This window comes from Lepidothrix coronata, unplaced genomic scaffold (genome assembly GCF_001604755.1).
Source record: "Lepidothrix coronata isolate B3197 unplaced genomic scaffold, Lepidothrix_coronata-1.0 Scaffold41, whole genome shotgun sequence".
Classification (NCBI taxonomy): Eukaryota; Metazoa; Chordata; class Aves; order Passeriformes; family Pipridae; genus Lepidothrix; species Lepidothrix coronata.
The window spans coordinates 645,300-657,832 of NW_016690221.1; the positions used below are offsets into that span (position 1 = coordinate 645,300).

The 12,533-nt window shown below is 43.7% G+C and overlaps 1 protein-coding gene across 6 annotated transcripts in view; it reads right to left on the minus strand.

Moving 5' to 3' along the window:
• Positions 1 to 12,533, minus strand: part of SDK1 (sidekick cell adhesion molecule 1) — a 392,652-nt gene that overhangs the window by 36,226 nt on the left and 343,893 nt on the right. For 5 of the 6 annotated variants that reach the window (XM_017813541.1, XM_017813543.1, XM_017813544.1 and 2 more), the window contains 3 exons: positions 11,046 to 11,181; positions 9,113 to 9,172; positions 6,997 to 7,098 (listed from right to left, as the gene is read on the minus strand). In XM_017813541.1, the coding sequence (XP_017669030.1) occupies positions 6,997 to 7,098; positions 9,113 to 9,172; positions 11,046 to 11,181 (298 nt within the window). The remainder of the gene's footprint in view (positions 1 to 6,996; positions 7,099 to 9,112; positions 9,173 to 11,045; positions 11,182 to 12,533) is intronic. The other variant, XM_017813542.1, reaches the window with a different exon arrangement.

Sequence of the window (12,533 nt, forward strand, 5' to 3'; positions counted from 1 at the left end):
AGAACAGCTAATTTGTCCTTCCCCTCCCACTGCTGCTCCCACCAACTGCAGCACTAAGCCAGGAGCCCTCGTGATGGATTTGGTTAGGGACAGTCTGTCTGTCTTGGGCTACGGTCAGCAATGAGAACCCACATCAAACTGTTGGGGTTGTGAGATGAAAGTTCATCATCTGAGCAAAACACTGCATGGCAACCGCAGCCCAGCACCTCCCACCCCAGCGATTGTCGTGGCAGGGAGAAGCGAGTGCAGTTGATCAAAAACTGGTGATGTTTTTGTTTGGACAGAAACATCTTTCCTACACTGAGACGTGATAAAAAGAGGCAATTAGACCCGAGCTAAGCAGGAGCTGCCGCACTGCATAAAGCATTGTGCTGTACCAAAGGCTGCTTATGACCAATATTAACAACTTAATGAGCTGTTAATGAGGCGCGCATTCAGCTTTTACTTGCAGCATGAAAACATTGCAAATCATTTTAGGGAGCTTCTGGATTGTCAATGGAGAATTAAAGATGTCAAATAAGCCCGTCAAATCTATGTCTCAATCTGGACACTGCTTTCCAGTGCATTCGCTTAAAATTCCTTCTCCTATATGGTAGAATAACTTGCTTTGACAGCAGTACGACGCTCAGACTTTGCTTCCTTCTGCCTTGACATTAGATTTCAGTCTCCAGAGAGCTGCAGGGATGTCTTTTTGACATGTTGACATTAAGGACACTTCTTCCACAGACTCGCACTGGCATGGGTTTACTTTCTGTCTTGCCATTGTAAGAGCAGCGACTGAGCTAAGCTATCAAATCTGGAAGTCTAATTAGGAAACCTTTGCAATCATCAGTAAACAGATTAAGAATGTAAAATTACCCTTAAAAAAAATAGCCAGTTTGAGTAGGAAAGGGAGCCAAGGTTTATAGAGAAAATTCATTTCCATAACTCCCCAGCATTGCAGCAGTACCAGTAACACACAAGCAATGCTCCAATGTGGGCACACTTTAGTTTGTTAATTTTTACTGTCCTGTCACAGCCCTGTAGGATTAAATCCTGCAGCCAAGTGCCATCTACAATGCTGTTGCCTCCAGTGGAGCTGCATTGATGGGAACAACAAATCCAAGTTGGACTTGTTGCAGATAAACCCCAAGTGGAACCTGGAGAAGTTTAAAATCCACCAAGAAATACTGATGTGATGTATCCTGCTCTCAGAAATGGAATGCTGTTGGGATACAGGCATATGGGTTCCCAAGAGAAACTGGAAAGAGGTTAGTTTTCTAATCCAAAAAGGAAATGTCTCACCACTTTTTTTTCCATGCCCATCTTCCTACAGTTTCCCTTTCTTGCTCTGCTCTGACTTTACTCTCTCTTTTAGTCCATTGTTGGAGAACACGGCTTGGATCTTTAACTCCAAGCTCAGAGGAGACCTTCTCCTTCCTTAGGGAGAAAGACAGGGGGGACAGGATGACAACCCAGTGTTGCTCCTCGAGCAGGGCATCCCCAGGACGACTTGGGTAAAGCTCATTCGGAACTGAGCATGACACTGGAACAGCTCTGCAGGTTCTTTAGGTTTAAAGGGGAGGTGAAAAGGACAATTAGTTTCAAACACTCTGCCATCCTCCAAAAGTAGCCTTTTGCTCATGTCCAGAGGTGTCAGGAATTTAAAGGCAAATTCTGTAACATTTCAAAGGCTCAGTGCTTTTAAAGGGCCAAGGAAGTTCAACCCCTTTGTTTAAAGTTTGAGCAAGTGAAACCAGTAATTTATTTACTATGCTACTTCCCAATAGCTTCCCTCCATCCCCTTTTGTTTATCAAGGGAAGATACTGTCTCTGGGCTGACAGGTTTTAGACTGCTGCAATGTGAAATGGCCACGATAATCCTTCCCTTCCCTCCTCCAGTGGCATCTGGGATGGAACTGCCCACCCAGCTCTTGCAGCTGTGCCAGCAGCAACGTGCTCCATATCTGCATAGGCACAGTCAGCCCACGTGTCCCACACAGATAGGAGAAAACAGCCACGGGGCCACGGCAGCTGATTGAAGCTGCCAGCTCTAATGCGCTGAAATGCTGTCATTCCTCTCCCAGGCTGTTAACAAGGAGGCACAGGGGACTGCTCTGCACAGCATCTCCTCTGCTGTGTTTGGGGCAGGGAAGGAGATAAAGCTGCTGTGCTGTAAGAGAAAGGGCTGCCCAAGGTAGTGCTGGGGGACCCCCTTCTGCAGAAAGCAACCTCCGATGGGGAGGTGGCACCACGTGGGGTGTTTTGAGTGAACACATCAAAGAGCGAGGCCAGCAGAGATGAAAACACCCAAGGACAAGGCAGCCTTGTTCTGCCAACCTTCTCTGCCATTACCAAAGAGACAGAGGGACATTGCCCCAGCACAGATAACCAGGTAATGAGGAACAAGAGCTCTGTGCTAGAAGCAGTTTATGAAGGGGAACCAAGTACCTGGAGTCAAGTCTTTGCTTCCTTACAAGCATTCTTTGTTCTTATCAGGGCTTCCTCCCTCAATTTAGCCTTCTCTTTCCCAAACCTAATTCACTATTTTTAGTCTTGGAGCTTTCCAGATGGTCTCTGTTTCTTGACTGCAAAATGCTGGAGATAGTCAGGCAGCTCCAAGTGCTTCCCCTGACATTACTGGCAGAGCAGATCTTCCCTCCCTGTGTCAGCTACGGGTGAACAAAATGAATTTTGTGAAGTTCATGAACACCTGTGGAGCTGCAGACAGGAGGGCAGATGAAAATAATTGCAGATAACAGGAAGAAATTTACTTTGGTGTCTGCTAGCTTTGCACCAAGAAGCAGATTCAGCTTTTCAAGACACAGGTAAGAAGCAGTCATCCCTTTCTCCCATTCCTGTTCCTTTCCAAGCTACAGCTTCACTTGGAATAAAGTGAGAAGGCCAGGAGACTTTCTCTGAAAGATGATGGTACAACAAAGGCGACATTTCAATGGGGGATGTGTAAAGAAAGGGATCTGTCTCCCAGCTCCTTTTACTCCTTGCCTTTTCCATCATAGAACCAACTCTCAGAGATCATCATTAAAAAGAACAACAATAACAACCCAGCCCCATCAGTTCTTGTGAATTCTGAAGGTCACCAATGTCACCATCAGTTATAATGACACACATCACTCCCCTCTTCACACAAATGGGTTTACAACCTGTTTAAAGGCTAGTGCCTCTTGGAGCACTTCACCCCTTCTGCCACCTCCTCTCTCCACACACATATTCTACTCCAGCAGCAGCTGCTGGAAGAAATGATGAGTTCCATTATTTCTCATCCAAAACATCTTTGCAGTATATGGGAGAAGCACCGAAGGCTGCAGGCTCGTTAGCACAGGATTTGTATTGCCACCTTTTATTTCATTCACCTTCCCAAATTAGGTGAAGCACGGCTGCCCCAAACCTGTGATTTCTGTTTAATTAAAATGCAGGTAGTGGAGTCTCCAGAACTCCAGAGCCCACCACACAATCAGGCAGTGACAGCGACCTGGTAGAATAATGCTCTTGATATAGTGGCTGCTCTAACAGAGTCTTAATTTCAGTCGGGCAGAACAGCACCTCTGGTAGCAGCTGCGTTTCGGGCTGGGATGAATATCAGTACCCAGCCTCTCGCTGAACACTCACTGCCTTCCCAATCAAAGCCAGCATCCCTGACAGCTGAACTGTTAAATGAATTAACAAGGCAAAAAGGGGGCTTGCCAGCGGGGCTGCGACTCCCTTCCTAATTTCTGCAAGTGGTGGCTTTCAATTTTTCTGTCATTTGTCAGGAGATGCACATGGTTCCCTAATGAGCAGGGCAGAGCTGCAGCCAGCTCGAAAAAGGCAGCGTTAGAGGATCTTCTGGTCCGTGGAGGAGAGGGAGCCAGATGCTTGAGGCAGGTGGGGGAAGGACATGGGCTCTGTTCAGACTGAACAGGCAGCGTGTCCTTCCAGCTGCACTGAGCTCAAGGACTCGCAGCCTGCTCTCCCAACATGGGGAAGAACTGCTCTCCACACTCCACACCAGTGAGCTTTGCCAACATCCAGGCAGAACTCAAAATGGAGCCTTTGGTGGGGCTTTGATCTTGTGGGCTGCTATAAAAAGGTTTTGCCCCACCTGTAGAATAAAAAAAAAACCAAAAACACCGCCAAAAAACCCCCCAAAATATCCACACCACTTGCATTCAGCTTCCCTATTCCCCAGGCAAGTCAGGATATGGAGTTCTGTTACTCACACCTGGCCCATTGCCTGCCAGCAGGTTGTTCTCTCCCAAAACTTCCACCTGCCCATCAGTCAGAGGCAAGGAAGAACAGAGCACTCAGGCTGCCCGAAGAGGATATTCTTTTGGCTGGGGTACAGCTCAACAGCACTTAAAGGCTGGAGAGAACTCCCCATTTGGGTATTTTTTGCTCATCTAATTGAAAAAATTTGCAGAAGGTTGGTTTTCATGGCTGTTTCTTCTCCAAGTTTTTCAGGTAGATCTATTGCCTGCTGGAGTTTTTATTACAAAAATCCAGATACAATGATAAGAAAATCTTCAAATCTAACAAGGGAAAGCACCAGAAGGATGGAAGGAATCACAGATACTTCTCCTTCTACATCACTCATCTGGCTGCACCAGACATAGAAGCTGAACAGCACATCAACCACTAGCAACATCAATACCCAAGGGAAATGGGTATTTTGACTGAGCTGGCCTAAGCCCAGCACATTTCCCCAAAGGCATGTGCTGTATATTCCTTTTTACGACCAAGAGAGGAATGTTCTTGCACCTCCCAGAATTACTGCAACACCTGTGGCAGAATGAAGCACCATTTAACAGCACTGGGACATCAGTTATCTGGGAGCTTCAGACCAGGGACTGGTCACCTTCAGTCACTTTGTGCCCAGTGCTATGCCTATGTCAGCACTTGTTGTTTACTGGGAACCTTTTCTCTGTCTTTAACCTGGATGCCCCACTGCTGGAGCTGAGCAGGCCCATTTTTTCCCCAGCTAGCTGCTTAACTGCCTTTACCATGGGTAAGAACACTGAGCAAACAATAACAACAAAACCTTGTATTTCCACAGCACACTTTGACTCAAAGGTGTCACAAATCAATTTAAAACTTAAATTGCAGTACCAGCTCCAATCACTTTACTCACAGTATAAATCACAGCCAGTTCTGGAGGTGGAAGAAGCAGTTATATAACAAAGCATAATAACTTCACACAACAAGAGTGAAAATCGGCAGGAAGATCCTACATTCATCATTTCTACCACATGAACCTGGACTGTCCCTTACCAGAAGTAAATCCAGCAACTGTAAAAAACCATCCAACTCATGCTACAACTTCAGATACACCAGTCCTGCCTGTGAAAGGAGTCCTCCTGGATATCATGGTATCATGGAATGGTTTGGGTTGGAAAGGACCTTAAAGCCCATCTAGTTCCAAACCCCTGCCATGGGCAGGGGCACCTTCCACTGGACACTTGGGAGTTATGTAAATATCTCAGTTTCTTCTCAAGTTTATCTCCTCCCATTGCCCTGTTCCCTGAGTTATGATAAGGAAGACCCAGACAGTGGGATTAAAAAACACGACATAACAGCATTTCCTTCTTTTCCCCAGCTGATTTTCCATGCTGTGTACATGTGTTTAAGTGCAGGCACTGGCTCCATTTGCAGCAGTGAGATATTTAGCTCTGAAACAAAAATGTATTTTGAAGCCAGATACAGTTGGCTCCACTTGGGACTTTCTTTGCTGCAGTTGCAGAAGTAAGTTGGAGCAGCAGCAAACTAGAAAAAAATGTAAATATTGCCAGCTGTCTCTCCAGAACCATGCTGCTCTGATTAATTTATGATGTTTTCAAAGAAAGATGGTGAATGTTACACCATATTTGAAATGAAAAGGTTAAGTAGAGTTTAAAAAAAAATGCAGTGGAGTTTAAAAAAAATATGCTTTCACTTACTTTTGAGCAACAGAATATTTAATGGCTAATAATGAAATGAATTAGTGCTGGGTTTGATAGCTTCTACCTCCCACAGCCCTGAGACAGAGGAACAAAAGCGTAACCAGACCCGTTCTCGGCAGCAGGCTGAACAACAGGAGGGTGTGTGCTGCCTCTTCTTGTTCTGAGCTTCAAAAGATGCTGCTGCAGAAGCTGATACCATAACTAACAACTATTTCGGTGCCAGCCTCTCTCCAGCTGGGGTCACCATAAATACGGCCCCTCCGCCGGGGCTGTGAGGAAGACATCAGCTATTGCAGTCCTGCCCTTTCCAGCTGGAGTTACTGAGAGAACAGACTCAGCTGTGGGTTATCTGGGCTCTGCAAAACCACCCAGAGAAATGTCTACTTAACTGTTTCGTCCTGATTTCCACCTCCAGCCTTCCACTGGAGGGATTTTAAAATGATCAAGTTACGATTCACAATGGACTCGTGCACTAAATCCACATGAACAGACCATGACCAGTGACCATCAGCCACTGACCCCTCAGGTTCTGAAGGGGCTGGATGGTACAACAGAATCTGCATGTTTCAGAGAGAGACCTTTATCTGTGCCTCCAAAGCCAGCATTAAACTGGACACGGTGTCTTCTTGCTTCAAGAGCATAAAAATACAGCCAGGTGTGGTGCAAGGCAATGTCTCTACACGGCAAGTTATAAAATAAAAGAACCAGCTTTCCAAGTCTCCCTTGTTTTGTAGTTTTGTTTCTTTTCCCTTGTGGCTTTCCTGTGCTCCACTTTTCACTTCTTCAACTTGAGTCAATTTTCCCCTCAAGCTAATTTGGTATGAACAGCCATCCTCCTGCAACTCCAAAAATATTTCCTTTTCTTTCTTTCAGATGCCCTTTCTCCCCTTGTTCGTGCAGACCAACTGGCTTTCCAATGGCAAGAAGCTGTCAGTGCCAACCTATTCCAGGAGGCTACAAAAACTGCTTGTGTTTTCAAATCATCCCCTTCGTGAGCAAATATTAAATATTATCTGGAGAATATTAAAACACGCTGGTACTTTAAAAAAAAATAAAATCAACCAATTTTCCTTTTACTTACCTGCTTCACCCACAAACACTTCCACTGGTGTGCTGGTAGGGCTCTCACCAATGACATTGTATGCTGTCATTAGTACTTCATATCTCTTGTATTTCTTCAACTCTGAAAAAGTAAAATATTATATATTAATATTCTATCTTATCATTTATACTATATTACAGATATTTTTAAGACTCCAAGACCTCTTCATCACCATACTTCTCTCTTGGGACACACAGCAATAGAACAGTACAACAGTGCAATGTACTCCATCCTTCCTTAATTCATGGCAGGATTTGAATAATTATGAAAGGTGTTTGTGTTGAAAAGGTAGGATTTTCCAGTGCTTCCTCACAGTATTGCTCCAATAAGAGGAATAAGGATTCCTCCTGGAATATACCCATTCCTGATGAATATTTAGCTAGAGGAACATCTCTAGGTCATTCTTAAGGACAGAAAATGGCTTTGAATGTCAACATATGGGCTCCTTTCCATCTCTACTGGTAGGAAAGAGCTGCAAGCCTTTGCCTAATCCCAGGGATGTTCATCTAGGGAGGCATTTGGCAACTGTGCTGCTCAAGAATGCCCCAGGTGAAACAGGGTGCAGAGGAAAAACTGCAGTAGGGCATCTGGAGTCCCATTCCAAGTAATCCATGGGGATCTTTCTCCTTCAGCGTGACCACAGCCTGACCATCAACCATAAAGAGAAAGAAGAATTTGGAGGCTGGACTCCATTTGGCCACCAGGCACCAAACTCCTTTGCTGACACAGAGAAACTACTCTGCCAGATGAGGCAGGAGAGTGAGAGAAGCATGAAAAAATCTAGAAAACCCAGTTGTATGCGGGTAATTAACTGATGCAAACGAGGGTGGAGTAGAATCACGTCAACGTCATTAGGGGAGGCAGCGCCTGAGCAGTTTCAGATTTTGCATTTTCAGGATGAAAGAATCAATCCTAACAGATATATTTATCATCTACAATATTTAGCAGGGAGATTAGAGTAAGAGGGCGATCAATAATATAAATTGCCCTATTTAAATGAGGTTTGAATTAAGACACGCATGGCCAGGGGTCCAAATTTCTCCCTTCGCCAATAATTTTTCCTGCTATCTATGAATCAGATAGTCCCCTTAACTCGGTGGCTGACAGCATGCCATTGGTTTGGTAAGGTTCAATGAGCCTAATTATATAAGTTTGTCTAATTTCAGTTTCATGGAAGTGTTTACAAGACTTGTGCTCCCATATCTGACTCCAAGTCCAGCATCATTCCCCAGTCTCGGGCATACTGAAAATGATATTTGATACATCCCTAATTTTTTGATGAGATACCACTAAACTCAGATGGCCTGCAAAACATGGAGCAAGGAAATCAGCAGTAATGGAGCTAAGTTCATAAACATACAAGAAATAGTAGGATATATAGGATATAGTAGTGGGCAGCCTGTACAGTGAAACTTTATTTTCTGCCATGAAAAGCCACAAGGGAGATTTTAGTGTTAACTGGATGTGGAAGAAAATGGAACACATGAGAGTTCATGCATGCAACTTTCAGTGGGGATAGGGCTTCATGTTTTTTTGTGGTTTTTTTTTTAGCCCATCACAATCTGTGACTCAAAAGCCTTGGGCAAAACCTATCTAGTGAACCATCATCACCACAAAGCAACTTGCCTTTTAACTCTGTCGAATGTTATTTTATTCATTTCCAATTGAAAACACCTCTGGAGATGCACATAAATTCATTGGGCCCTCTCTAAACTGGCCTCGTACTCCATGGAATGCCTGAGCATCGCAGTGCTTGAATCATAGAACTAATGATGTGATACAGCTAAGCTCACATGGACTGCAAAATATGTAGCAAGCAAATCAAAATTCATTTAGCATCAGCAATACTGGGTTGTTACAGTCAATAATGTTTTACCTTCCCAGCAGCCAGGTTTTTACAACAGCTACCTACTTGCATCATCGATGTCTCTTGGCGTAGGGAAAGCAAAGGCTTAAAGGAAAAGAAACTGGAGAAAGCAGAATCATTAATCTGTGTTGATTTCTGCTGGATCCACTGAGGAGAGCCATAGGAGTTTGCCTACAGTGTATTTTGAACCATTACAAAGAGTCTCATCTAAAGGCAATGTGCACTTACGTGTTAATTCATACGTCGTTAATGCAGAGCTGCTGTTCACTGTCTTGAAGCTGCTTTGGGCTATTCAGGGTAAGCAAAGCAGAAAGCTTGTTACAGTGCAAGGAAATAGTTATTGCAAATGATGTACAGCAGAGACAGAGGCAAATGAGGCAGCACACCCATACACAGTTTAAGCTGCAGGACTATACCTTGAAGGGCAATAAAATCACATCACTCTCTCGTAACACATCAAAAGCGCCTCGCTCACATGGGGCTGTTTCATTTCCTCCTCAAACAGAGGAACTCACAAATACACAACACAAAAATGTTCTGACTTTTAGACTAAACAGAACAAATGAGGAAAAAACAAAACGATTTCTAAGGGGGAAAACTCTCAATGGTGCATTACATCCTGATTTCTCAAGATGCAAAATTCAAAACCTGAAGAGCTGCAGGGGAAAGACCTGGAACGTGGGCCAGAGAGTGAACACTTACATTAGGACAGGACCTGTTTCTTTAAGTGTGAGTTAGATTTCCCACAGTTTCACTTAAAGAATTCAATATTCCTGCTGTGAGTGAATTGTAATAAGATGCTAAGCTGTGCAAAACTGCAGGTCAGTGAGGAACAGAGGTGTTCTAAGGTGAGAATTATGAGGAGAAAGAGGGAAATTTATCTGAAAATACACTTGTCTCCACCCCTTTCTCTCTCTCTCTCTTGACTCCCTGGAGAGGTACAGCTCGTTTTTTCAACTCTACAGCTATTAGGAACATTGCTGCAGGGCCAGGAGAGAAGAGGGAAAAGAGGAAACCAGCTGGTTTCACAGGCTCCCTGGCTTGTGAGAGCATCCAAAATCATTACTTCATGATAATGTATACAGTCATTCAGCTTTTGTCTGGGAAAATCCCTTATGCACCTATAAGAGCTTTACATCTCTACTCTGTCCTGGTTAAAACTGCACAGCCTGAGAAATCTCATTAGCACTGACCATGTAAGTGAGGTCACACTTAGGTGCTTACGTTACATTTAAAGCATCCACTTCTCCCACACCCTCACAAAAATTCACTCTGGCTTTTGTAGAAATCACTTTTATGGGTTCAGAGTTCATGGAAGATGATGTAAGATATTAAAACAGTCTCACTCAGCCCTATTCTGCTGCTCTTGGAGTATTATCTTATTGTGAATATTCCACTGCCTTCAAACATGACAAAAGCTGGTCCCTCCATGAGCACATCTCATTGCTGGACCATATTTTTTCAGGCTCCTGAGTGATCACATCTCTGCCTTCCATCACCTTATTCTGCCTATTCTTCCCTCTGATTTCCTTTTTAGTCTTTGTCTAAAAAGCCTTTTCATTTTTCTATTATTCCTCTCCCTCTCCGCTTTCTTTCCATGTGAGCCATAAATCCTAGTGACTAACATGGAAAGCATGCACCTAAAAATTCTTGCTCATCCTTACTGTTTTCTTCTAAAATATGGACAAGAGCTTTGAAATCGTAAAAATTCTATTTAAAAATTCTCCTCAGCTGTTTTCTTACACAGTTAAAAAGAAAAACAAAATGCCAGTTATAAAAACTCTTGAAAAAATAGCAAGAAAGAAAAAAGTTGCCAGCTGAGGAAAATGAAGTGTCTTTCTTTTGTCTAATGGTAGAACAAAGTATACCAGAGTAATCATGAACTGGAGGTAGTGAAAAGCAGGAAATCAGAGGATACCTGGGGGACAGACCATCAATTCCAGCATGCTGGCAGAGATTAGCACGGACCATGACAGTGCTGATCACACAGGATTTACTTGCATTTTTCAGCATCTTCACCCTGACTGTGTAAAACCTGAATTATCCCCAGCACTGTTAGACTTATGTGTTACTTCCATGGGGCAAGAGGGCTTATAGTGTCTGGTGTAATGACAGATTACCATTCTGGGATATTTTAGGGTCCAAACTACAGTAGGCTTACGTGTGAGCTCTGCTCGTAAAGCTGAAGGGTTCTGGATGTTTTTGGATTCTCTTCCAGGTCCAGTGTCATAATCCAGCTCCCGATAGTAGATCCGGTATCCCAAGAGCAAACCATTCAGACTCTCCACTTTGGGTGGCTGAAAAACATTCATGTTCAGAACAGGCTTGTTAAGATGTGCATTGCAACAAACATCCATCACCACGGGCAGCAGCTGACACAGGCCCTGTGTGAAGGGGGACAGTGCTCTGGTGAAAACAGACATTAATAATGTGCAGGGTGGAAGGCTGTGTAATTTGAAAAACACAAGTTAAAGGCAACTGTGATGACTTCCCTCAGCTGTGGCCATTACAAAATCCACACCCGATGTACTCCACTAAGAGCCAAGCTCCTTTCCTTCTTGCTCCACTGAAACTTGTGGGTGATAAAGAGTATAAATAAGCATGTTCCTGGAAATGCAGGTTGTCAGCCACCAACAGTGGAACAGCCAAACAGTATTTCACTTCTTCTGAGATGAAAAGAAGCAGATTGTTTTGTTAAAGACAGAATTCCTTTAGTGGGTATTTCCCTTGGGGACTGATCACAGGGCATTCTTCATTTGGCATTATTTTACTGAAAGACTGATGAGAAAATAAAAAGGAATTGGTTTGTTCTGGCTTTAATTAGGAAGATGAAACTAGGTCTAATAATAACCTCGTAAAGGCATTTAGAGAGCAGTCACAGTGTGATGGGCTCTGGTGTGTTCCACATGTCCACTCCCACAGAAAAACCCAAGTCTCCTCCATAACAGCTCTGAGCAATTTGGCCACGAGCTGGCTCAGACACGAGATTTTTTTCTTCAGCAACATGCTGGGAGATGCTCAAAGACATAATACCTCAGCAAGGCTTCTTCAGCAGCCCCTCACATCCTCCTTCAGATACAGATACACAGCCAGTACACTGAAAAGGAGATTTTTGTCTGAGTGGCTTGCTTAAATAGAGACAAGCAAAGGGATTCTTCATGTTTGGGAAAAAAAATTACTTTCATGAGCCTAATACAGGCTAAGAACTGCAGAGAAGAAAAGATGCCCTGAGCCATTTATCTTCTAAAGATTCTTGTACTGAAATTTAAGGGGCTGAAACTATAAATGAAAAGGATTTTAATGATGATCTCGCCTCTAATCCTGAAAGATCCCTGCCAGCCTTGAGAACTTTACTAAGGAAAAGCCTTCTGTCCATTGTGTAAAAATTAACCGCTGGTATGAAATGCTGTGACAATAGAAGGTAATACCACATGTAATTTTAATGAAGAAAGTAAGGACATTTTTACAGGAAAGGAGGAAGATCCTTGGTAATAACTTGGCTTTCTGCCTCCAGAGATGACAAGAATTTTCCATTACTCCATTACAATGGCAAGAGGGGAGAGACAACTGTCCTGTCTCGGAGCGAAGGACTTTGCTTTGGGTGAGGGCTGAAGGACTTAAGTACAGAGACTGCAGTTCATGGAAATGA